General features: G+C 54.9%; 1 protein-coding gene across 1 annotated transcript in view; it reads left to right on the top strand.

The window, feature by feature from the left end:
• The window catches only part of Ap3d1 (adaptor related protein complex 3 subunit delta 1), a 32,063-nt gene that overhangs the window by 2,910 nt on the left and 3,954 nt on the right, over nucleotides 1-25,199 (top strand). The window contains exons 2-23 of the mRNA XM_051172653.1: nucleotides 2,561-2,656; nucleotides 5,175-5,255; nucleotides 6,593-6,673; nucleotides 8,495-8,602; nucleotides 9,359-9,488; nucleotides 12,165-12,304; nucleotides 12,388-12,461; nucleotides 12,979-13,028; nucleotides 14,002-14,051; nucleotides 14,493-14,541; nucleotides 16,405-16,550; nucleotides 16,810-17,189; nucleotides 18,035-18,266; nucleotides 19,601-19,746; nucleotides 20,117-20,258; nucleotides 20,706-20,777; nucleotides 21,597-21,672; nucleotides 21,762-21,949; nucleotides 22,305-22,378; nucleotides 22,810-22,978; nucleotides 23,886-23,957; nucleotides 24,277-24,384. Of these exons, the coding sequence (XP_051028610.1) occupies nucleotides 2,561-2,656; nucleotides 5,175-5,255; nucleotides 6,593-6,673; nucleotides 8,495-8,602; nucleotides 9,359-9,488; nucleotides 12,165-12,304; nucleotides 12,388-12,461; nucleotides 12,979-13,028; nucleotides 14,002-14,051; nucleotides 14,493-14,541; nucleotides 16,405-16,550; nucleotides 16,810-17,189; nucleotides 18,035-18,266; nucleotides 19,601-19,746; nucleotides 20,117-20,258; nucleotides 20,706-20,777; nucleotides 21,597-21,672; nucleotides 21,762-21,949; nucleotides 22,305-22,378; nucleotides 22,810-22,978; nucleotides 23,886-23,957; nucleotides 24,277-24,384 (2,664 nt within the window). The remainder of the gene's footprint in view (nucleotides 1-2,560; nucleotides 2,657-5,174; nucleotides 5,256-6,592; nucleotides 6,674-8,494; nucleotides 8,603-9,358; nucleotides 9,489-12,164; nucleotides 12,305-12,387; nucleotides 12,462-12,978; nucleotides 13,029-14,001; nucleotides 14,052-14,492; nucleotides 14,542-16,404; nucleotides 16,551-16,809; nucleotides 17,190-18,034; nucleotides 18,267-19,600; nucleotides 19,747-20,116; nucleotides 20,259-20,705; nucleotides 20,778-21,596; nucleotides 21,673-21,761; nucleotides 21,950-22,304; nucleotides 22,379-22,809; nucleotides 22,979-23,885; nucleotides 23,958-24,276; nucleotides 24,385-25,199) is intronic.

Raw genomic sequence — 25,199 nt, 5'->3', positions numbered from 1 at the left:
AGCTGTAGTTTCCTTATTATTTTCTCTGTTCTTGGATTCAGGTTGCACAGTCTCAGCTCCTGAAAGATAATTCACTTGGTGAATTATTCTTCACACCCGTGAGTGAGTGAGTGAGTGAGTGAGTGTGTGTGTGTGTGTGTGTCGTGTGGTGTGCTGTGGCAGTCAGGACATGTCTGAGGGAGTCTCTGCTGTTGCTGAGGTGCACAGGCTAGCTAGCCGATGAGCTCCATCTCACTGTCAGTCCCTGGGATCCCGTGTGTGTGCTGTTAGGATTTTAGCTCAGGTCCTCAGCTTGAACAGCACTTTACCGGGTGTGCTTTCCCCTAGCCAATCCCTTTCTTTGTTGTTTTGTTTTGTTTTGATGGTTTTTGGAGACAGGGTTTCTCTGTGTAGCCTTGGCTGTCGTAGACTTGCTCTGTAGACCAGGCTGGCCTCGAACTCACAGAGATCCACCTGCCTCTGCCTCCCAAGTACTGGGATTAAAGGTGTGCGCCACCACACCTGGCTTCCTTTCTTTGTTTTTTGTTTTTTAAAGTTTTAAGTTAAAAAAATTTTTATGTGCATTGGTGTTTTGTCTGCATGTATGTCTGTGAAAATGTCAAATTTCTAGGGGTTGGAGCTCTAGACAGTTGTGAGCTGCCATGTGGGTGCTGGGGCTTGAACCTGGGTCCTTTGGAAGAACAGCAAGTGCTCTTAACTGCTGAACCATCTCTCCAGCCCCTTTTCTTTTTTCTTTTTTCTTTTTTTTTTTTTTGAGACAGGGTTTCTCTGTGTAGCCCTGGCTGTCCTGGACTCACTTTGTAGACCAGGCTGGCCTCGAACTCACAGCGATCCGCCTGCCTCTGCCTCCCGAGTGCTGGGATTAAAAGCGTGCGCCACCACGCCCGGCTTTTTCTTAATTTGGTTTTTGAGTCAGGGACTTTGCTGTGTACTCCAGGCTGTCCTGGAACTCACCACATAACACAGGCTATCCTTGAACTTGAGGCAATCCTTCTGCCTCAGCCTCTCAGGTGCTGTGATTTCAGGTGTGCCCCACAAGATCTGGGCACTTAGGTTGTGTTTTGTGCAGCAAGTGGCCTTCCCTCCTGAAAACCAGGGGGTACCGATTGCAAGCATGCTGGACTACTGCTCTGAGGATCTGGGTAGGCACTGCTGGGCAAGCAGAATTCTGCTACCCCTGGAGTTTCCACTTGGTTCTTTCTTCATCTCACCCTACCTCCGCCTGAGGTGCTGTCCCTTCCACAACGGGCTGGCCTTGAGTTCTTTCCCTTTTTAATCATTAACAGTCTGGCTTCTTTGCAGAGGGACAAGTCATTCCTACACCAGGGTGGTCCCTTAGGACCCCTGCCTGGCATGTAGTTATTTGAGGCTGGTAGACTGTAGTAACACTTGTTCAATTGGATTCAGTCGAGATGGTAAAATTCAGGAAAGTACTCTTGAGTAGCCAGGCATGATGACCCACCTGTCATTCTATGGGGGACAGGAATTCAAGGCCAGCCCAGTTACATGGCTGTCTGAGTTACATGAGACCCTCTTTTGAAACAAACAAGTTGGGCAGTGGTGGCGCACGCTTTTAATCCCAACACTGGGGAGGCAGAGGCAGATGGATCACTGTGAGTTCAAGGCCAGCCTGGTCTACAAAGTTAGTCCAGGACAACCAGGGCTACACAGAGAGACCGTGTCTTGAAAAGCCAAAAGAAGAAGAAGAAGAAGGAGGAGGAGGAGGAAGAGGAGGAGGAGGAGGAAACAAACTTAAAGATCAAAAAATAAAAATAAAAACACCTGTGCTTTTGAGAGGGTGCTAAGCAGCTGTAGCTTTTCCTTAGGACCCCGTGCTAGGGACGAGATGCCATAGGGATAGACAGCTACTACATCCACCACCAGAGAAGTCCACGCAGCTCTTGGCACATGGAAGCTGGTGTGCCGCTCTCACATGTGGCTGAGGGCATCACTCCATACCTGCTGTGTCCATACCTCAGCACCTCCCCCAGCTCAGCTGTCCTGGGGGTGGGTAGGAGACAGGGCTCGAGTCTGTCTTCTGGACTTGGTGCTTCAATTCTCTTGGGTCGACCTGACTGTCTGGCCCAAGAAGTTGTTTGGTAGATTTGCAGAGCTTGTGCCGGAGGAGGCAGAAGGTGACTGCCAATGGTGATAGTGCTATGCAAAGCAGCCCCTGGGAGGAAGGGAGACCCCCATGGCCCTGCAGCATGGGTAGGTCAGATAAGCATCAGGCCATATATACAGGAGAGGGCCATGTGTCCGGCATTAGTGCCTAGGTACAGCATATCCTCCGCCCCCCCTCGCTGAAGGCTGTCACCTAGAGCAGTCACTGTGGCCCCTCCTAACTCCACATGTCTGCTTCCCACCTCTAGAGTCTCCTGTCAGTGGAGAATAGGTGCCCAATTGGTCTTTGAGAGACAGCCTGGGAGCGTGTGCTCACCTGGCGTGCACCAGCCCTGATTCAGGTCTCTGTGCCCCTGGGCTTGCTGGAGCTCTGTTGTCCCCATCTGACAGCAGCCTGGCCACTGACGCTTCCACCATCCCTGCTGTCTCCACTCAGGCCAAGTACATCTCCCAGTGCATCGACGAGATCAAGCAGGAGCTGAAGCAGGACAGCATTGCTGTGAAGGCCAACGCTGTCTGCAAGCTCACCTACGTGAGTGCCCCGCTGCCCCGTCTGCATGTGTGTTGCTTGTCCATCACACCCCACTGCCGTGCCCCTACGGCCCCGCCTGCCTCTGTGTTGGCTGCCCGTCACACACCGCTGCTGTGTGCAGGACAAAGTCCATGCACGGTCCTACCTGATGCTTCTGTGGCCAGTACAGCTTGGGCATGTGCTGAGGGGCTGGGGAGCCTGGTGGGGAAGCTCAGGCTCTGAACCGTCCCTTTTGGCTGCAGCTGGACCTGAGTGTGATGCCTCCTGCCCCCATTCCTCCTCGGATGGGGAGGTGAGGGGCCGTGCTGCAGTCTCAGTACTGGAATGTGCCACAAGGCTGTCAGAGGCTAGTTCACTATCCATCGCAGAAAGACTTGACCCTTTTTTTTTTTTTAATCTTGTTTATTTTTGGGACAGGGTTTTGTCAGTGTAGGCCTGGCTGTCCTCAAACTCACAGAAATCTGCCAGCCCCTGCCTCCTGAGCCCTGAGATTAGTAGCATGTACCACCATGCTAGCTTTTTCTTTTCTTTTTTTTTTTTGGTTTTTTGAGACAGAGTTTCCCTGTGTAGCCTTGGCTGTCCTGGACTCACTTTGTAGACCAGGCTGGCCTCGAACTCATAGTGATCTGCCTGCCTCTGCCTCCCAAGTGCTGGGATTAAAGGCGTGCGCCGCCACGCCCGGCTGCTTTTTCCATTTTAATTCCTTCTAAATGTATTGATTACTTGATTGGTTTTTTTAAGATAAGGTTGTTCTGTGTAGCCATGCCTGTCCTAGACTCACTTTGTAGACCAGGCTGTACTCGAACTTACAAAGATCCACCTGCCTCTGCTTCTCAAGGGCTGGGATTACAGGCGTGGGCCACCACGCCTGGCTAAACATCTTTATTTATTATTGTGTGTATATTGTGGGTGGTGAGCTTATGGGTACAAGTCAACCTAAAGGAGTCATTTTTTTTGTTTTTTTTTTCTTACGATGTATTTATTTATTTATTACATACACAGTTCACTGCTTGCATGCCTGCACACCAGAAGAGGGCATCAGATCACTTTATAGATGGTTGTGAGCCACCGTGTGGTTGCTGGGAATGAAACTCAGGACCTCTGGAAGAGCAGCCAGTGCCCTTAACCTCTGAGCCATCTCTCCAGCCCACTTTCTAAACTTTTTGACATAAAGTCTAAGTTAACTTTTGTAAAAAATTTTTTATTTAATTTTCTTTGGCACAGTCTCTCTATGTAGCCCTGGCTGTCCTAGATTTCTCTCTGTAGACCAAACTGGCCTCAGACTTACAGTGATCCTCCTGCCTCTGCCTCCCGAGTGCTGGGATTGAAGGTGTGCATTACTATATGCCTGGCTCTTTATTGGAGTTTTTAAAAAGTCTAATTTAGCCAGGCATGGTGGCGCATGTCTTTAATCCCAGTACTTGGGAGGCAGAGGCAGGTGATCTCTGTGAGTTCGAGGCCAGCCTGGTCTACAAAGCAAGTCCAAGACAGCCAAGGCTACAGAGAAACCCTGTCTCAAAAAACCAAAAACAACAACAAAAAGTCTATTTAATGTGTATTGCTATTTTGCCTGCATGTATGTCTGTATCACGTGTGTGTCCCAAGTTGGCTTGAATTTTCATTCCTCCTATCATAGCTTTCCAAGTGCTCAGATCACACACATGCATAGCTATGTGTGTCATGCTGTGAGGATTTTATACAGTGGCATCATGTTCTCAGTTGTGAGTGTTTATCTCTTAGTGTTATGTGAGCTTGTGTTCTGAGACTTTATATATTCTAGAATCTTTTTCCTTGTTAAATTTTTCTAAGTGCTGGGTACAAACTCAGTCCCTCACACATGCCAGTCAGGGAGTCTTCTGCTGCCACACTTCAGTGCCTCACTGGGGGATTCTACACAGGGCTCCGTCCCTGATCACACCCCTAGCCCCTCACTTTAGGGGGATTAAGGTGGGGGCTTCACCCCTGAGGAATTGTCTCTCTGAACCACCTTCAGCCTTGTCTGAGTCATTTGTTGAAAAGAAGATATCAAAGCCCCCAGAGGTGGGGCTGGAGAGATGGCTGCTCTTAGAGAGGTCCTGAGTTCACGCCCCCCCAAACTACCTGGTGGCTCACAGCCATGTACGCTGGGATCTCACGCCCTCTTCTGGCATGCAGGTGTACATGCAAATAGAGGACTCATGCATAAACTAACTTTTTTTTTTTTTTTTTTTTTTTTTTAGTTTTTTGAGACAGGGCTTCTCTGTGTAGCCTTGGCTGTCCTGGACTCACTCTGTAGACCAGGCTGGCCTCGAACTCACAGCGACCCACCTGCCTCTGCCTCCTGAGTGCTGGGATTAAAGGTGTGCACCACCACGCCCAGCAATAAATCTTAAAAAAATAAGTCCCTGGAGGTTTGTGATGGATAAGTTTTATAAGACCTTTTGTTCTTCCACATGTGGTGTGAATGTTGTGGTTATGGCTAAAACATCTGTCTCAGTATCTCCTAAGTAAATCACTGTCTCCGTTCTTCTCTTATTAGTTACAGATGCTCGGGTACGACATCAGCTGGGCTGCCTTCAACATCATCGAAGTCATGAGTGCCTCCAAGTTCACGTTCAAGGTGAGGAGCTAAGATGCAGGGCAGCCAGGTATGCTGTGTGAGGCCCCTGTGCTGCTCCTCCCAGCTGGCACCCACATGTGCAGGTGAATTCCTGTCTCAACAGTGTGGCTCAGTGCCAAAGCTCTCCAGATTGCAGTAGCTCCTACTGTGCCCTAGCCCCACAGATGGAACCCAGCCTCTCTCAGCACTACGCTGAGGGAGCTGCTGTTGCCAGGGAGCGAGACAAAACCAAAAAGCATGATGCTGAGTATGGCAGCACACTCCTGTAATTCTAGCACGTGAAGGCTGAGACAGGAGGATTGCTATGAGTTCTAGGCCAATCTAGGTTACAGAGTGAGACCCTGTCTTTAAACAACAAGAAAGAACACCATGAGGAGCCCTGCTGAGGCCTCACCCCTATTCCCTCAAGCATTAACCAGTCCCACACCCAGGATATCCAGCTGTAATCCCAGCACTGGGGAGACTGAGGCAGGAGAATTGCATATTCTGTGTTAGCCTGGGCTACTGAGCATAAAAGCACTCCCATGGTTTTGCCTGTCTGTGGCTTGGTAACCAGGACATGGTGTTTTCTGTGACATTGCATCAGTGACACATGGTGGGATTTCTGTTTCTGTTTGGTTTTTGTTTTCTTATTTGTTTTGGTTTTTTTGAGACAGGGTTTCTCTATTTATCCCTGGTTGTCCTGTGCTCGCTTTGTAGACCAGGCTGGACTCAAACTTACAGTGATCCACCTGCCTCTGCCTCCCGAGTGCTGGGATTATAGATGTGCGCCACCACGCCTGTCTTGACACTGGTTTGTAGGAGTGGCTGCTGTTTTTAGTCTTCCATGCTGTGGGCTGGCTTCAAATCCCCGGTAGCTGAGATTGGTCTTGAACACCAGTATTCTGCCTCTGTCTCTGAGTGGTGCCATGACAGGCTGTGTGGCCCCCCTGAAAAGCACTATTGTCCCAGGGCCTCTGATAACTCTGATTGTGGGATCATTGTCATGGTGGGTCATTTCCCCTGTCACCCATGCACATGTGGCATATGCTGAGTGCACCCAGCCCAGCCCCTAAGCAATTCCCTTTTTCGGAGGGATCGGATAGTATGTCTTGAGAGCCAGGGTGCTGCCGCCTGTGTTTGGCAGTGTGGGCAGAACTGTCTGCACGTGCTGGGAGAGGCAGTAGGGGAGGATGCCTCGGATCCCTGTGTCCCAGTGCCCCGTCCCCCTCAGTAGGAGCTCCTTTGGAGATCCGGGTGCTCTGCATCCATCACCCTCAGTGTCTCCAGGTATTTGGGTGGTCCTGATGGGGTTCCAGGTGGCTCTGGCTCTGATGCTATGGCTGTTGACTCTGCAGCGTGTTGGCTACCTCGCAGCCTCCCAGTGCTTCCACGAAGGCACCGACGTCATCATGCTGACCACCAACCAGATCCGCAAGGTAGGCCCTGATGCCTTCCTGCCCTGTGTGCGCTGCACTCCACCTGCCTGGGGTGGCTCTTCCAGGCAGTGGCACGGCTCATATTCCCCATGGCACATGTGGTCTTAGCAAGCGTGAGCTTTCACACTAGAGGGCTTGAGGCTGGAGCTTTGCATGTGTGCTCCCCGTTGCCGTGTTTATTACCGCAGGGCAGTTACAGCCTCCCCCAGCCACACTGCCCATGCTGCTGCCTCCCAGTGCCTGTCAGTGTCCTGTCCCCTGATGGTCAGTGAGTGACTCAGTGAGTCAACCAGCCCTCCTTGACCATGCTGTGCCCCTTCCTGCCTGCCGTGTGCACAGCCTTTTCCATACTGCCAGCTCCGTTATCGTTCCTGTCATCAACAAGGCCGGAGCAAGGGCAGGACTTGTGCTGCAGCTGGGGCTGGGATTCCAGGAGTGTGTTGTGGGCAGGTGTCAGGTGGAAGAGGAGTCAGTAGGTGGGAGCCACAGTAGCATAGCTAGGCTCGTGGTGCTGATGAGGACGGAGCCTCGCTGAGGCAAGGGTGAGGCTAAGTGGTGTCATGGTCACAAGCAATGTTGGCAGTATCTGGATTATGGGGTCAGGTAGGTGGCCTGGGTGACTCAGAGCAGATACCTGGGCTAGCAAGGGTCTGAGTGATCAGGGCCTTCTGGAAGCAATAGGGGGCCTAGGTGGGCGGGGCCTTCTAATTGTCCTGGACTTGAGTAGCCATGCTCTGGGAGGGAACTAGGTGGAAGAGGAGTGGCTGCAGAGGTGAGCAGGTTTGCGGCTGGACTTAGGCCAGCTCTGGGATCAGCATCTTGTTCTCTTGGTGCCTGTGGTGTGAGGCTGTGGGTTAGGCCTTCCTCCCTAAGACATGTAGATCAGCTCCATAAGAGAAGGTTAAGGAGTTATCGCTTCCTCAGCACTTGCTGACTGATGACCTGGCTGGGACCTGGTGTCTGTCTAGCTGAGACCTGCGTGCTGACTCAGCACAGGCCCATGTCCCCAGCCTCTGCAGCCTCTGTGCAGCTTGCAGCAGCCTGGGACCTGGGGAGAGAGCTCTCAAGGCCAAGCTTCAGGCTGTTCTGCCACATCTGCATGCCTTCCTGATGCCCTTCCTACTAGGAGGGCAGTGATCTCAGGGCTCCCACTGCTTTCTTCTCTGTCCCTCTGGGAGGTGACACTGCAAACTCTGGCCATGAGGGCAAAGAGCTCATTATAGCTTCTGATGCTGGTTTGAGCCCACTGTACAGGGAAAGGCCCTAAAGCTCACAACATTCTGTTAGCCATGAGGCCAGCGCTCCCCATGAGCAACATAGCTGGGGATCCTTTTGAGAGTGGATGTAGCACCTACAGAAGTGTGTCCTCTAGTGATAGGTCTTAGAGACGGGGAGGAAGTTGAGGGAGGTTTGTGGACAGTTGCTAGCCTCAGTCTTCTGCCTCTGGCCCCTACTTATTAGAAGGATGAACTCAGCATTGGACCAGAGCATCTCAGCTCGATAGGGGCCAGAGGACGGTACCTGACACCATGGGGAAGTTGCCAAGTAGAAACAGGTCCCTACAGCATTGCCAGGAGCCAGGAAGTCCTTGCTCAGGAGTTGTGACTTGCAAAATAGCCTCTGTCCCCAAGGAGCCCAGACCTGGTGGCCTCCATGCAGAGCCTTCTGGTCCTCCTCCTCCTTCGACCTGTGTTCCAGTTCCTTGATGACATAGAGGAGCTGTGAACTGCCCCCTCATGTTGAGCTGCAGGGTAACTGGGATACAGACATACAGATAAGTCTCAAAGGACTGCCACTGACCCTCCTGTTGTCCCCTTGCAGGACCTGAGCAGCCCCAGCCAGTACGACACTGGAGTGGCACTGACTGGTCTGTCCTGTTTTGTCACTCCAGATCTTGCCAGAGACCTGGCAAATGACATCATGACTCTGGTGAGTTTCTGTGTGCCTGCCCCACCTTTCCCTTCATCCAGCCATGGCCAGAGCCCAGTGCTGAGCCCTTGCTCTGAGAGTGCTGCTGTGTGGCCAGGTGGATGTGACTGAGTAAAAGTCAGCCTTACTTTCTCTTGGGTCTGTCCCCTGGATCCTGCCTGGTGATGTCAAAGTTCATCAGTACCATGGACAGAGGTGGGGTGTGTGTGTGTGTGTGTGTGTGTGTGTGTGTGTGTGTGTTCGTTCGTTCGTTCAGTCAGAGCCTGCTGTCCCCATCCAGACATAGCAGGGACCTGTTATAAACAGAGCTGCTGCAGCTGTTGTGACAGATTGCCCAGCCCACCTAGTAGATGTCTGGCTTGTGAGGCTTTCCAGATAGTTGCCAGCCCTGTGGACTAGACAGCATGTAGGGCTGCATGGAGCCCCCTGGAGCCTGATGGGCTAAGGGTTAGTCCCTGCCAGGGCCAGTGTAGAGACTCGAATGGAGGAGGCTCAAGTGAGGGCGGTCTGGAACGGGGCCACACGTTATAACCACATCAGTTTTCACAAGTGACTACAGCCCTCTGTGGGCCCAGCACTGGTGATGAGGAAGGAGGCCGGCCTGGGCTGGTGTCATTGCACCTGCATGCAGGCAGATCAGGGGGTGGGGGGTGGGGGTGGGCGCAGGGCCTGCTCTGGATGGTTTGGAGGGGCTGAGACCTGGAAGAGTCAGAGGCACTGGGCAGTGAGTCACCAGCCACCCTGCTGTCCCCGCAGATGTCTCACACGAAGCCATACATCAGGAAGAAGGCAGTGCTGATCATGTACAAGGTGTTCCTCAAGTACCCTGAGTCACTGCGCCCCGCCTTCCCCCGCCTCAAGGAGAAGCTGGAGGACCCAGACCCAGGTTGGTGATGGGAAGCTCTGCCCAGCCAGCTCCTGGAAGAACAGGAGGGTGGGGGATGGTGGGAACATGGGCATGGGTCCCAGCTGCAAATCTCCTCCGATCTGTGCTGGTGATGGATAGCAGCCATAGTATACACATGGTAAGTTGAGACTCCATGGTTCACAGGGCCTCAGGTCCTGCCTGGACTGAGTGGATAGTCAGGTCCAGCGCAGCCAGCTTGCTAAGAGGGCAGTAGGGCCCAGGGGGCCCCTGAGAGCTATATAACTGTGGCAAGTGAGTCAGTCTTGCTCTTTCCCACCTTTGCAGAGCTAATTGAGCAGGGCCGGGTACTATAGACCTTACATCCAGTGCAGTAGCCCTGAGGGGCTAGAGAGGCTTTTTTTCCCCCTCTCTATCTCTCAAGACAGGGTTTCTCTGTATAGCTCTGGCTGGCCTTGAACTCAAAGAGCTCCGCCTGCCTCTGTCTCCCGAGTGCTGGAATTCAAGGCGTGCGCCACCACTGCCAGGCTGTGGAAGTTTTAAATGTCATTAAAGTTGTGGTCATTTAGGATTTGAGCACATGAGCACCTCCTACTCTGAGACACACAAGTAGAATGGCAACTCTGTCCCTCCTAGGCTCCTGCTGCCTGCGCCGTGGAAGCAGCATCCTGAGACAGGTTACTGTAGCACATCTGCATGGTCTGTGCTTGAAGCCGCTGTCTCAGGCTGTGTGTGAGGCAGAGACCCAGGAGATGAGGCTGGGAAACCAGTGCACATCCAGGCCCCGAGAGGAGCACACGCTCCAGTAGAGCAGGTCCTATAGCCCAGACCACACGTTACAGCAGCCACACAGCCCAGCATGGGCCTCGGAGGCAACGTCTGCCATCAGCTCCCTGAGACTGGCATACAAGGGACCCACCTGGCGTTTTACTCATGGGGCAGATGAGTGTGCAGGTGTGTTCACAAGAGGAGGCTAGGCGTGGAAGCCTCTCGTTTCCCAGCCTACAGTCTGCTGTCTGTCAGGAAAAGATAAGGTCCAGAGCAGCACATAGCTCAGCAGTGAGCACTCCTCCTCAGTGGGCCAGGCACTCAGTTCAGCTGATTCCAGCTGGAAAGTAGAAGGGCTCTGGCCATCCTGTGGCTCACTGCTTCCCTCCTTCAGGTCCTCAGCAGGCTGGATTGTAAGGACAGCCTGGGTTATAGACTGACACCTTGTCCCAAGGTAAAGTGGAAAGGCAGAGGCTGGGGCTCAGTTCATAGGATGCCCACCTGGCACATAGTAAAGCAGGCATGGTAGCATGTGCCTGGCTGTGGAGGCAGAAGGGTCAGGTGTTCAAGGCCAGCCTGGTTCCAGGGGACCCTGCCTTAGAAAAAGTCAGCAGTGGCTAGGGCTGGACATGGCAGTGCCCTCTTGTGGGAGGGGCTCTTCAGTACCCTGCCCAGCTGGTTAGCTGTCAAGAACTGCTCCTCCCAGCTCAGGGACACAGCTCTTACTGGGGCTTCTCTAGATAGGACAGATGTGACTAATCATCGTTGGCCACTTGATTGTCCCTCTCTGTCCTCTGTATGCCTTGGGTGGTCTTTTTGGTGCTGTCCTGAGCCGGAGGCAATGGCGAGCAGAGCCACCACACTGGGGCCAGGGCATTCTTGTGCATGTGCCTTGCTGTCATTTTGTGCTTCTTTGAGTGTGTGTGAATGAGCCTAAGCAGGGTGGTGTTTAGCCTGGAGCTGGGTGAACCTTCCCTTGGGAGAGAGCAGTGTGGTCCATGTCCTGTCTGTCCCCTCCCAGACAGGGTGGTGGTGACAGAACAAAGAAACAGTCCCACTTGGGTCTGCTTCTTAAGAGACAGGGAGCTCACTGGAGTTGCTCACACAGCACAGGCAGCCTACACCGCTGAGTCGTCTCCCTTCCACATTAACACCCATTTCAAGAAAGCCAAATGGGGCTGGAGAGATGGCTCAGAGGTTAAGAGCACTGTCTGCTCTTCCAAAAGTCCTGAGTTCAATTCTAGCAACCACATGGTGGCTCACAACCATCTATAATGTGATCTGATGCCCTCTTCAGGCCTGCAGGCATATATACAAACAAAACACTATATGTAATAAATCTTTTATTTTTTTAAAGATTTATTTATTTCTTACGTACATAGTAGTGCTCTGCCTGCATATATGCTTGCACAACAGAAGAGGACATCAGATCACACTATAGATGGTTGTGAGCCACCATGTGGTTGCTGGAAATTGAACTTAGGACCTTCGGGAGAACAGCCAGTGGTCTTAACCTCGGAGCCATCTCTCCAGCCCAATAAATAAGTCTTTAAAAAAATTTTGTTTTTCAAAGGGGCAGGGTGTAGAAAAGCCATCTATCCTAAGCAGGAACAGTGTTCCCTCAGCTCCCCTCTGCTCAGTAGCCCCGGGACTGTTGACTGGGCCACATGGCTGGGCTCTCACTGGCTGTGTGCATGCTGACAATCGCCAGTGTGTGCTTAGGCTTCCACAGTGAGCCCTGTAGCACATGTTCCTGTTGTCTAGGGCATCCCTTTGTAGATGGGCACCTCCTTTTCTGTGACAGGATGTTGTGCCCTGTGGGTATGACTGTTACTGATGTAAACAGGGATGTCCTTGTTGATGGAGACAGCACCTTGGTAGCAGAATGTTCCACTCTCTGCTGATACGGACCCCTTCCTTGATCTTTAGGGGTGCAGTCTGCAGCTGTTAATGTCATCTGTGAGCTGGCACGCCGTAACCCTAAGAACTACCTGTCCCTGGCCCCACTGTTTTTCAAGCTCATGACATCTTCCACCAACAACTGGGTCCTCATCAAGATCATCAAGCTGGTAGGTGCAGAAGGGCGGGCGTGTGCTGGGCCTGGGCCATGGCCTGTGGACATCCCGGTGACCGCGGCACCCTCTCCCTGCAGTTCGGTGCCCTGACCCCCCTGGAGCCCAGGCTGGGCAAGAAACTGATCGAGCCTCTCACCAACCTCATTCACAGGTACCTACCCTCGGAGGGCACTAATGGGGAGGGGTGGGGTCGGCCTCCTCTTCGGCTGCTACCAAGTTGGGCAGGGACACTGGTGCCACTCTGACATCCACTCCTCTCCACCTCACCCCCCTTGCCTCGCTCTCTGCCCCGGCCTCCTGTGGGTGCTGGGTTCATAGCATTCGATTCAGTCACCTTCCACCTGCATGCCCACAAGGAGCCGTGCGTTCATGTTGCCCTTAACCACCCTGCGGCCCAGGGCTGCCATGTCCCTCAGACTGATCCTCTGCAAGGGTGGCACAGGAGAACCTACAGGCCATTGTGATGCATGCAAGGACAGGGCTGGGGGGGTGGGAGAAGTCAGTGATGGGCTGCATTCCCTGCCCACAGGGAGGAGCCACAGTGATCACATGGTGTCACTGGGCTTTAGCGGGGTGGCAGTGACACTGCTCCCACGGAGCCCAGCAGAGTGACCATGTTTGTGGGCAGCACTACTTGGGCGGGGTCCTCATACCTTCCTCTCTCTCAGCACCTCTGCCATGTCCCTGCTATACGAGTGTGTGAATACTGTGATTGCAGGTGAGTGCACTGACATAGCCCTGCAGGGAGGGCACTAACGGGGTGGAGGTGGGATTGGGCCCCTCTTTGGTTACTACCAAGCTGGGAAAGGTGCAGGTCCACCTGTGAGCGGCCTGAGCTGCCCAGCACCCAGAGCATCCCTAGGTGAGTCCACGCCCCACCCAGGCTTTCTTCTCTAGTGCTGCTGTAAGCTCAGGTCTCTCCATGGCTCATCTCCCATGCCTCTTTGCAAATTTGAGAGGTTATTTCCCAGCTTGGGGACAGAGCCCAAGACCAGCTTATGGTCTACCTGGCAGGTCCGTGCAGCAGACCTGAGCTGAGGTAGCCATTTCACCCAGATCACCTAGCAGCCAGGCTGGGAGACAGCACTGTGCTTACTTTGCAGGCATGGGAAGTTGAGTGCAACTGTGTCACCCTAGCACTGGGGAGAGGAGCAGGGAGATCGCTTGAGCTTGCTGGCAGCCACTTTAGCCAGTCAGTGAGCTCCAGGGTCAGCCAGAGACGCAGGCTGGAAGGGTTGCAGAGGCTGCCTGCTGTTCCCCTTCGTCTTCCTGTGCACACACATGCACACAGCACACCCAAGTAGAGACTTAGGACTTGGGCCCAGCATCTTTGTGCTTGTGATTAAACACAGCCTTCCTCTCTGCTGTCCTGCCTCGGGGGCTTTGCAGGGTCTTGGGCCAGCTCTGCCCAGCACAGGTCTGTTCCTCAGACCCCAGAGAGGAAAAGGAGTTATGAGTGAGCCTGTCTTAGGTACCGGTACTTTAGGCCCAAGAACTTGTGAGAGAGGACGGGAAACCTAGGCCAGATCCCTGGCTCCCTAAGGCCCAGCCTATATCCATCTGCTTTCTGAACACGCAGCCACCTCAAGCCTGCTGGAAGCCAGGCAACCAGGTCCCTGCTGGTGGGGATGGGTCAGTAGGGTGTCAGGGTTTGGCTCAGGGGCACTAACCTCAGACTCCATGTGTCCCAGTGCTCATCTCACTGTCTTCCGGAATGCCTAACCACAGCGCCAGCATCCAGGTAAGTCTCTGTGCATGTCAGCGGGACTAAGTCTAACATGGTGGCCAGGTTCCTCAGCAGTGTAGAGAGAACTGTGATCACCTCCAAGGTCCCTTTTCACAAACAGCTCAAGTATGCAGGAAGTCGTCTAGGCCCAGCCCTCCCACGGGTACCTCCTTTCTTCACTGCTCCTCCATCTGTCCTGTGAGGGCCGAATCAGCCTGCCTGAGCAGCTGCTGTGCACTCTCCCGCGCTCTCGCCTCCTCACTCCCACTTGTCCTCACTGGCACCTGCAGGTCCACTTTGTCATGTCATGTCTCACTACCCCAGTGAGAAGGCTGCAGTCACCTGCCCTCCCTGTCCCCAGATGCATGCCCTTGGTCAGGGCTGGTAGTGGGGTGGAGAGCAACACCCAGCCCTGCCTGGGAGGACGTGACCAGCGTGGCTTTCCCCTCCTCTCAGCTCTGCGTCCAGAAGCTGAGGATACTGATAGAAGACTCCGACCAGAACTGTAAGTCCCTCCCACTTTCCTGTCTTCCACACCTGAGTGCTCTGCCCAGGAGTCAGAGCCCTGCCCCTGAGGACCAGATGCTCAGGCCCTCTGCCCTCTGCTGTCCTAGTGCCATTCCAGCATGAGGACTTTGTGGGGCACCTGGCAGCCCTCACCATGGCGAGGGGTGCTTTGTGGTTGCAGAGCAGGCTTCTTGGAAGATAAGGCTGAACGGATTGTGGTGGGGACAGCAGACAGGAAGGTGCTGCAGGCTGGGCTCATGCTGTGTTGTTCGAGCACATTATAGTGCGTCAGGGTCACAGACAGACCCACCTGTGTCTCAGAAACCAGCTATGTGGCACAGGCTTCAAGGTCATGGTTGGCAACTTACTGACTTCAAGGTTAGCCTAGGCTACATAAACCTTGTCTCAGAAATAAATGGTGAGATCTGCGCTCAGGCCACAGCTGCATCTTAGCAAGCAGGAGGCTGCAGCAGGACAGTTGGGAGTTCCGGGTCAACTTGGTTCCACAGCAAGACCTGTGTCAAAACAAAACAAGGGGGCTAGTGAGATGGCTCAGTGCATAAAGGTGCTTGCCACCAAGCTTGATAGCCTGATTTGATCCCTGGGCCCACATGGTGGAAAGAAAGACATTACTCCTACAGAGGGTCTACTGACTTTGGTGCACCCCCATACAAATAAATGGTTAGGCTTTGGGTTGTTTTTTTTTTTTTTTTTTTTTTTTGTTTTCATTTTTGTTTTTTTTTTTTTTTGTTTTCTTTGGTTTTTCAAGACAGGGTTTCTCTGTGTAGCCCTGGCTGACCTGGAACTCTCTCTCTGTAGACCAGGTTGGCCTCGAAGTCACAGAGATCTGCCTGCCTCTGCCTCCCGAGTGCTGGGATTCCAGCTAATATGAGTTGTTTTTATTTTGAAGGGCAAAAGGAGGCTTGGTGTGATGGTACGCACCTGTTGTCTTAGCGCTTGGAAGGAGGTGGTGGATTCATGTCCAGAGTCCCTCTGACAGTCTGGCTACCATCACCCCAGGCCTCAGGGAAGCTTGCAGCAACCCAGAGCTGCCTTGTGTCCCCACACTGCTCTCTGGTTAAACCTGCTCCAAAATGGAGTCCATGTCAGTGCCATCCTCTGCTTCCTCAGGCCAAGGGTGAGCTTCCGTTGTCTACCACGTCCCACCCCTCACCTAAAGACAGACAGCTCATAGGGCACAGGGTCACACGGATCCCCACCTCAGACCGCAGCGTCTCAGCTGCTCTCACGCCTTACTGTTGGGAGGTGTCTCAGGGTCATTTGTCCGTGGGACCACCTCTCACTCTGTCACAAAGTGAGGCTTCAGGTTCTGGTGCACAGCTGGACTAGCAGCCACTGTCACTTCAGAGCATGTGGGCAGGGTCCTGGGATGCACAGTCATTGAGCTGCTTTTCTTATTTTGACTTTTTTTTTTTTGGTTTTTTGAGACAGGGTTTCTCTGTGTAGCCCTGGCTGACCTGGAACTCTCTCTGTGGACCAGGCTGACCTCAAACTCACAGAGATCCGCCTGCCTCTGCCTCCCGAGTGCTGGGATTACAGGTGTGCGCCACCATGCCCGGCTTTGTATTGTTTTTTGAGACATGGTTTCTCTGCGTAGCCCAGGCTGGCCTTGAACTCAGAGATCCGCCTTCCTTTCCCTCCTGAGTGGTGGGATTAAAGGCATGTGCCACCATGCTGTGAGAGGTTGGGGTATACAGCCTCCACCTTGGCTTTCTGGGGGTGTGGCTTACACCAGTTGGGGCCATCGTGGCTGGAGGTGGTTACATACTCCCTCTGTTGTACCATGGGTCATGCTATTCCACTCACTGTGCCCAAGCTAACAGCCACTTGGTCTTTACAGTAAAGTACCTGGGGCTGCTGGCCATGTCTAAAATCCTGAAGACGCACCCCAAATCTGTGCAGTCCCACAAGGACCTGATCCTGCAGTGCCTAGATGACAAGGACGAGTCCATCCGCCTGCGTGCCCTCGACCTGCTCTATGGAATGGTGTGTGGCCTGCAGCCTTCGAAGCTTCAGCACCCGGGCCACTGCTGCCCAGGCTGCTGGGGTTAGCCTTGGCCCCTGTCCAGGCTCTAATGGGGCTGGGTACCCAATGTGAGGGCCTCAGTCACTCTCCCTTGGTCAGACACAACTCTGCTATCTCAGGAGGAAACTGCCCTCTTGGGTTCCTAAGTCCTGGCTCGGCTGTCAGCAATCATGACTGTCTGGGCCTGCCTGTGCTCACCATCTGGCTCTTTTGCCGCAGGTATCCAAGAAAAACCTGATGGAGATTGTAAAGAAGCTGATGACTCACGTGGACAAGGCCGAGGGCACCACCTATCGCGATGAGCTGCTCACCAAGATCATTGACATCTGCAGCCAGTCCAACTACCAACACATCACCAACTTCGAGTGGTACATCAGCATCCTCGTGGAGCTGACGCGGTTGGAGGGCACCCGCCATGGCCACCTCATTGCTGCACAGATGCTGGATGTGGCCATCCGGGTCAAGGCCATTCGCAAATTTGCTGTGTCCCAGATGTCTGCGCTGCTTGACAGTGCCCACCTGGTGGCCAGCAGCACTCAGCGCAATGGCATCTGTGAGGTGCTCTATGCTGCTGCCTGGATCTGCGGGGAGTTCTCAGAGTGAGTTGGTGCAGCCCTTGGAGGTGGCCTGGTGGGGGTATGTGGGCAGCCTATGTCCCTCCACGGATGGCCTGTCCATTTGGGTCACACTGGCTATGCAGAGGATCCTGTAGATCATAGACCATGAGCAGATGTGCTCTGCGTCCCAGCTGGGCAGGCTGCCACCATCAGGGCCCGGCCTCACCTTCCTCAGTGCCGATGGTGAAGCCCATCCCACCAGCCCTGAGGCCGCCTCACTGAGCGCCACATGCAGCTGCTTTGCCTTCATTCCAGGCTCCAGGAGTACATGGGTGGGTAGGCTGGGGTGGCTGCAGCACTGCGTTCCACCTCACACACCTGGGTCAGAGGACACATGACAGCTATGACGCAGAGCAGGTGTGCGTGTGTTGTTAAATATTAAACTCAGGAGTCAGAGATCTCATCTCTCTGGAAATCATGGGATTTGCCCAGTGCCTCCCATTGCCCCCAGGGCTCAGCCCATGGCAGCAGCATATCAGTTCCTCTTTGAGGACTCAGTGGGAGCCATCTCCTTGAACCCCACGGGGCAGCCACAGCACACGGATGCCAGGAACTCATTGGCAACTTTTGTGGTGCTGGGAATTGAACCCAGGACCACATACAAATCAGGCAAACAGGTCCTCTGTCCTCTGTCTGCTGGTGACAGTCACATCTTCGCCCTGGTTTCTTAAACTGTGCCCTTTTGTATGTGTTCATGGTTCTCGGTTTCCCACTTCTGCACAGTGGGAGCACACGCCCCAAGGCTGTGCTTTAGCTGAGAAGCACGGGCCCTGCTTCCCTGGGTCTGTGGGTGTGCTCAGTAGTCTCATGCAGCTCCTGTCCCCCAGGCACCTACAGGAGCCCCAGCAAACCCTGGAGGCCATGCTGCGGCCCAAGGTCACCACACTGCCTGGCCACATCCAGGCTGTGTATGTGCAGAACGTGGTGAAGCTGTACGCGTCCATCCTGCAGCAGAAGGAGCAGGCTGACGATGCTGCTGCTGCGCAGGACGTCACCCAGCTACTGGTGGAGCGGCTGCCGCAGTTTGTGCAGAGTGCTGACCTAGAGGTGCAGGAGCGGGTAAGACCTGCACACTGGGGATTCTGCTCATGGCTGAGACTGAACATGGCAAGGGTGTGGCTCGTGCAGTGTGGGCACATGCGGGGCTGGCATGGTGTCAGGCAGGAGGGTGGGGATGCCTGCTCACACCCCACACCTCAGAGGCAGCAGGGCTTTAGGTCCACAGCTGCCATGCATGGCACCTCCAGCTGGGGCCGTGCTTGAACACGTGTACCCACACAGCTGTAGTTACACTCAAGGCAGTGGTGTTACCAGGGCCCCCATGTCTGGGAACATCTTGGCCCCTTCCAGGTCCTTATCCCCAGCAGAACCAGTAGATGGAAAGGATTTTCTCCCTTCTCTGCTGCGTTGTTGAAGTCTCCAGCCCAGCTGAGGCTTGGGGCCCGTGGGCAGGGGTTGGGTGTTGGATGGGCCTGAGAGCCAGGGCAGCAGGTAATAGGGCTGGTCAGGGCCCTGCTTTGTTTGTTTATTGTGGGTCAGGCCTTGAACCTATCTGTGTCAGGCATGTGCTCTGTCACTGAGTCACACTCCAGCCCGGGACAGTAGGTGGCCAAGGTCCTGGGCTGACACCTGAGCATTTGGGCCCAGTGGCCAAGGCTGCTCTTGACACCCCATGGTAATGTCAGCTGTCACTGAACCAGGTGGCATGTGGGTTTTTTTGTTTGTTTGTTTGTTTTGTTTTTTGAAACAGGGGTCCTCTGTGTAGTCTTGGCTGTTCTGGACTCACTTTGCAGACCAGGCTGGCCTCGAACTCACAGCGATCCACCTGCCTGTGCTTCCAGAGTGCTGGGATTAAAGGCGTGCGCCACCACGCCCGGCTCCCCCCCCCCCCCCCCCCAGACAGGGTTTCTCTGTGTAGCCTTGGCTGTCCTGGACCCACTTTGTAGACCAGGCTGGCCTTGAACTCACAGCGATCCACCTGCCTCTGCCTCCCGAGTGCTGGGATTATAGGGATGCACCACCACGCCCGGCTCGCCATGTGGCTTTTACTAGGTCTCTGGAGACCCTCCTTTGACAAGCTCAGGTCTGGGCGCTAACCCATCCATGGTTGAGGAGCTGGCCCAGGCTGGGCCCTATAGAAAGTGTAGCTGCACACTGAGCCACACCTGTTGTTGGGATGCTCATGTGGCACAGTGGCCAGAGCTGCCTCGTATAGCTCTGCGTGCACAGTACTGAGTGGCCTTTGGTAGCCCCACAGGAGGTGACATTACCTGGAATCTTCTCCACTTGGGCTGACTCCCTCCCTGTCTGAGATGGCCACCAACATTGGCTGGGTGTGTAGCTGAACCACAAGGGAGGGGTCAGGCGCCCCACTCGTGGTTGCTCTCCCCTAGGCATCGTGCATCCTGCAGCTGGTCAAGCACGTGCAAAAGCTGCAGGCGAAGGGCGTGCCGGTGGCTGAGGAAGTGAGCGCCTTGTTCGCAGGAGAGCTGAACCCTGTGGCCCCCAAGGCCCAGAAGAAAGTCCCAGTTCCTGAAGGGTGAGGATTGGGGGCTGCAGCCACTGCAATGACCCTGATCAGGGAAATAGTTAGGGGCTTTCACACCTGCCACCAGCCAGAGTGACAAGAAATGGCCCTGGGGCTAGGGGGCCTGAGCCCGCCCTTGCTCACTCAGACAGAACCACCCTTCCTGGGACTGCTGCTGGTCCCTGGTCCTCCGGAGCATCCTTGCCTGCCATTATCTACCACATCACATGGCCTCTGGGTGCCTCCCAGGCTCCCTGAGGTGCTGCTGTTAAAAGATGTCACAGGCACCTGGTGGCCTCCACTTGGGCTAAGTGTTGTGGTGGTAATGGTAGAACAGCACAGAGGAGACCAGGCCACCATGTGACCCTTCTGTACTACCTAGCCTAGACCTGGATGCCTGGATCAACGAGCCGCCGTCTGACAGTGAATCTGAGGAGGAGAAACCCAAGGCCATCTTCCACGAAGAGGAGCAGAGGCACTCTCGACGCAGGCAGCCTGAGGAGGATGAGGAGGAGCTGGCCCGGGTGAGCATGGCATTTCAGGAGCAGCCAGCACAGGGCAGAAGCCCAGGCTGGAGTCTGTTCACTAAAAGTAGTTGAGTGTCAGGCCAAGGGCACCTGGGGCTTGGCCATGCTATCAGACACAGCCTGTGACACATGGGCCAGAGGACTCTTGACTTCCACCTTGTCAGCCCCTCCCATGAGTCCCCCTTTCTGGACCCTCAACAAACACTAGAGTAGGAATGGTGGACAGGAGCTGTGGCTCAGGATGGGTAGGCCCAGGCCAGCCCTTTTAGGAGGCAGGAACCTCAGGCATTCTGCCCACCCGGGAGCTCCGCCCACCCGGGAGCCTCACCCATCCGGGAGCTCCGCCCCTTGAAGTGCTTTTCATGCTTTCTGCCCACCTGGGGTCTTGGGAGCTGGGCCGGCAGGTCTTGAGACACATGCTTATGTGGAGTCCTGTTCCCACAGCGGCGAGAGGCCCGGAAGCAGGAACAAGCCAACAATCCCTTCTACATCAAGAGCTCCCCGTCCCCACAGAAGGCAAGTGGCGTCCTTGAGTGTCCCCCACCAGCTGCCATGCTGAAGCCTCAAGAAAGTAATGGACTTACAGCAGCAGTGCCTGGGTAGCCCAGCTGCGCAGAGCTGTGCTGTGTCTAGGTCTTGGAGAGCCCTGTGTGGTCTGGATGGGCCCAGAGGCCCTGACTGCTACCACAAGGTGGACGCTCTGCCCACCTGGCCCACTGTACCCACGGGCACAGGTCGTGATGGTCCCACACGGGCGGGTGCCTGGCTCCTAGCCCTCTGCAGATCCTCATGCCCCTGGGGGATTCCAGCTTTTGTGGTATGAGGGTCACCACTGACCATGATGGCCTAGAAAGAGAGTTGATAGCACCCCCTGGTGTGGAGGGCACCTGCTCTGGAGTTAACTTTCATTTTGGAAGAAGCCAGGATTAGCACTAGAGCTCTGTGGGGAGGGTAGAGCCCTTGGCCGGCACCACATCACCCAGGCACAGTCACCCAGCATTCAGGAGGTAGACAGGACAATCAGGAATTTAAGGTCATCCTTGGCTACAGAGTGAGTGTGAGGCAAGCCTACTAAAGTCCCTGTGTCCAAAATAAATAAATAAAAAGTGATAGTCATGGTTAGATTTTTATCTCGGTGTAAAAGGAAGGCTGCAGTTAGTCCTTCCTCACAGCCCTGTGATGTCACCTGGGCTGTGGCCCCATCTTATCTCTATGGAACCTGGAGTGGATGAGGAATGCCCAGGCTCCATGTGAGCCTTGCTCTGCCACATAGGGCCCCTTCTTCCTGCCTCCTGAGCCGCTGAGGCTCACTGACACCCTGTGTCCCTCCTTCAGCGATACCAGGATGCACCAGGCGTGGAGCACATTCCTGTGGTGCAGATCGATCTCTCGGTGCCTCTGAAGGTTCCAGGCAAGTGTCTCTTGGCCCTGCTCTTTGTGCAGGACATGACATGACGGGTTCTGGGTGTCGCTAAGCTGTGGCCACCCACGCTCCCACAGGCATGCCCGCGTCCGACCAGTACGTGAAGCTGGAGGAACAGCGGCGGCACCGGCAGCGCCTGGAGAAGGACAAGAAGAGGAAGAAAAAGGAGAAGGGCAAGCGCCGTCACAGCTCGCTGCCCACAGAGAGCGATGAGGACATTGCCCCTGCCCAGCGTGTGGACATTGTCACTGAGGAGATGCCCGAGGTTAGCCCCTGCCCAGCCCTTTCAGCCTTGGTGGCAACAGGCTTTGTGTCCCTAAATGTACAGGGGGCACGAGGCTGGCTCACTGTGAGCAGACAGCTGTGTGCTGATGCGAAGCAGAAGCCCCTGTGGCCGCAGCTTCACTGCGCTCTGCACTGCCAGCCCAGCTGTGGGTGGCACTGAGGGACGTCCTCCCAGCCCAGCTGTGGGTGGCACTGAGGGACGTCCTCCCGGGCTGAGCTATGCGGGTGTGGGCACGACAGCAGAGTGCCCTGCTGTTTGGGGCAGAAGGGACTGGAGCCTCCACCAACACCTGCGGTTGTTAGTTGACTGAGCACTGACCTCTCCATTCCTTCAGAATGCTCTGCCTAGTGACGAGGATGACAAAGACCCCAATGACCCCTACAGGGCACTGGACATTGACCTGGATAAGTAAGTGAGGGGTGTAGGGGTACACCTGGGGTACACCTGGGCCAGTGAGGTCCCCATTACCAGGGTTCTGAGAAAGCTTTTAGCCTACAGGGGGAAGTACATGGCCATGGCAGAGGGGTGTGTGTTTGTGCATGCACACCGTGCGCACACACTGTGGTGAGGGGCTCAGTGTAGTGCCTACTGTGTGAGGATGAGAACCTGAGGTTACCCTCCAGCACCCACTAAAAGCCAGCCCTAGCAGCCAGAGCACAGTGGTCTCTGGAGCTCATTGGCTGGCCATCCTGTCCTTCACATGAGCCGTCACATCCAGAAGTGGGAGGGAAGCCCAGGCGTTTGCTGTGCCGGCAGAGGGTCCACTCCTGGCACCACAGTTGTCATGGGCACTTGCTGGCGCCTCAGCCTGATGACCTCACGTCCCCACCTCTCCCAAGGCCCTTGGCTGACAGTGAGAAGCTGCCTGTCCAGAAACATAGAAACGCGGAGGCAGTGAAGTCCCCAGAGAAAGAGTGCGTCCCTGGGGTAGAGAAGAAGAGCAAGAAGCCCAAGAAGAAGGAGAAGAAGCCCAAAGAGCGGGAGAGAGAAAAGAAGCTGGACAAGAAGGTGCGCACCTGGGGCTCCAGCCTGAGCGCTGAGGGCGAAGCCGGCCAACCCCACCCGAGGGCAGAGCTGGGCACAGTGAGGAAAGGAGCCAGGGAGGCCACGCACAGTGAGCCGCTGTCCGGGCTAGGCCTCTACAAACTGTCCTGGGGAGCATGCAATAGCCCTGTCACAGCCTCCGGCTCCTTGTTTTGTTTTGTTGCTTGGTTTGTTTTGAGACAGGGTCTCACTGTAGCTCCTGCCAACCTGGAACTCACTATGTAGACCAGGCTAGGCCCAAACCCACAGAGATCCTCCTGCCTCTACCTCCTAAGTGCTGAAATTAAAGGCATGTGTCACCATGCCCAGCACTCAGGCTACTTTTACCTTGCATTTTGAGACTAGATCTCACTGAGTTCTCTAAGCTAGTCTTAAATAGTCAATCCTCCTGCCTCGGCCTCCTGAGAAGCTGAGGTAACAGGCCTGGCTAAAACTGTATTCTATTTGTTGAGTGCCCTCCTCAAGTCCAGGATCCCAGTGATGCTGCTGAGGTGTAGCTCAGTGTGGTGAGGTTTAGAGACAGCCCATCTGCTGCTGGGGCTGCAGCATCATGCCCAGCCACAGACAGGCCAGATCCCAGGATTGCCCTGACTTCTAGGCCAACCTGGGCTACAGAGGGATAACTTGGCTCAGAATGTGCACACTCCACGTACTCCAGAAAGCTCTACTGCTTTCTGTGATGTCACTACCCTCTGCATGGCTGGTGGGTGCAGCGGACACCTGTGTGAGCACAGCCAGGACTCAGCATGGCTGCTGCACAGCAGGCAGGCCTTTCCTGTGGTGGGGAGGGGAGGATGGCAACTGGCTGGAGACCAGCTCTCGTCCTAGCCACTCCCTGCCTTTGCCAAAAACATTCTTCTTGCTGCTTCAGGGTGAGGACTTAGACTTCTGGCTCTCTACCACCCCACCACCTGCTGCTGTCCCCGCTCCTGTCCCATCCACGGTAAGTGCTGGCCCCACTTTGAGTGTCCTCACCCAGGAGCTGGAGAGTGGCAGGCATTGCCCCTACAGGCCTGCAATAGTAAGTGGAGTCCAGCCTGTGGGATGCCCTGGGTCAGGCCCTGTGCCCACGCTCCCCTCCTGGCCTGTGTCTGCTGTCCTGCGGTCCACAGAGATCTTTTGGAGGGTGTCCCCGACCCTCACCTGGGGACAGCTCTGGTTAAGTAGGTTCAAAGTTCCCTTACTGCTTCTCCTGCTGCAGCCCTGAGCAGTCAGGGGGTGTCACTCTACCGGAAGTACCCCTGCCCTTTCTGTCTCTGCAGGAAGAGCTTGCTGTGAGCACTGTCGCCCCTACTAAGGATGAGTGTGAAGTCCTCAGAAGGGAAGAGGCAGAGGACGAGGAGGACCACATGGATCATGACCAGGAAAGGGTGAGGCATGCAGGACAAGCCACCCAAGGCTGTGCCTGAACCCCAGGCTATAGGCACGCTCACAGGGGTCTCAGTAGTGGCTTCCTCCAGAAGTGGCTGCTCTTGATGCTTCAGCCTCTGGAAAGGATCTGGTGGTTCCAGTGCAGTTCCCAAGCTGTGCGCCACAGCGCTATCTCATGGCACAGCCTTCCATCGCCCCTGAGCAGTTAGTTGGCCACATTTCCTCCTGCACTCCCATCACCCTTGCATCCACTTGCGGTCTCTAGATGCACCAGTCTTGGAGTCCCACACTTCAGTGGCCTCCAGTGTCTGACTCATTGAGAGCATCTCTGATGTTCTCTTCTTTTTAGAGAGATGAGTGGTGTGTGTGGAGGATGCTCTGTGGTCCTGGGATCTGAGGTGATGGAGCAGCAAGCTCTCTTCACCACTAAGCCATTAACCCAGACCGAGCCCCTCCGGAAGCCCCTCATGTGTGCTGCCTTGGAGCCTTGCTCCTGCTCATGGCTGTGATGTGTGTGAGGTCATTCATCCGTACATGCTGGTGTGAATGTAGGCACAGCTCTCTGTGAGCACTCCTTCTTCTGCTGTGGCCAGTGAGGTTGTCCCTGCATGACAGTCTAAAGTCTTGCTGCTCTGTGCTATAGATTTGCCTTCCCTCTGAGCAGCTCTTGCCACTGACCTGTTGGCCCCAAGGTTCTAGTGTCTGCCGGGCCTGACCTCCACCAGCCATGGGGACCTGTGGGATCCCTGGCTTTGCCGTCCCACCTGCTCCCCCCTCCCTGTGTGACGTGAGGGGAGAGAATGATGGCAGGTGC

Source organism: Acomys russatus, chromosome 31 (assembly GCF_903995435.1).
Source record: "Acomys russatus chromosome 31, mAcoRus1.1, whole genome shotgun sequence".
In the NCBI taxonomy this organism is placed as follows: domain Eukaryota; kingdom Metazoa; phylum Chordata; class Mammalia; order Rodentia; family Muridae; genus Acomys; species Acomys russatus.
Note: the sequence above shows the minus strand (reverse complement) of the source record. Positions and strands in the feature narration are given on the sequence as shown.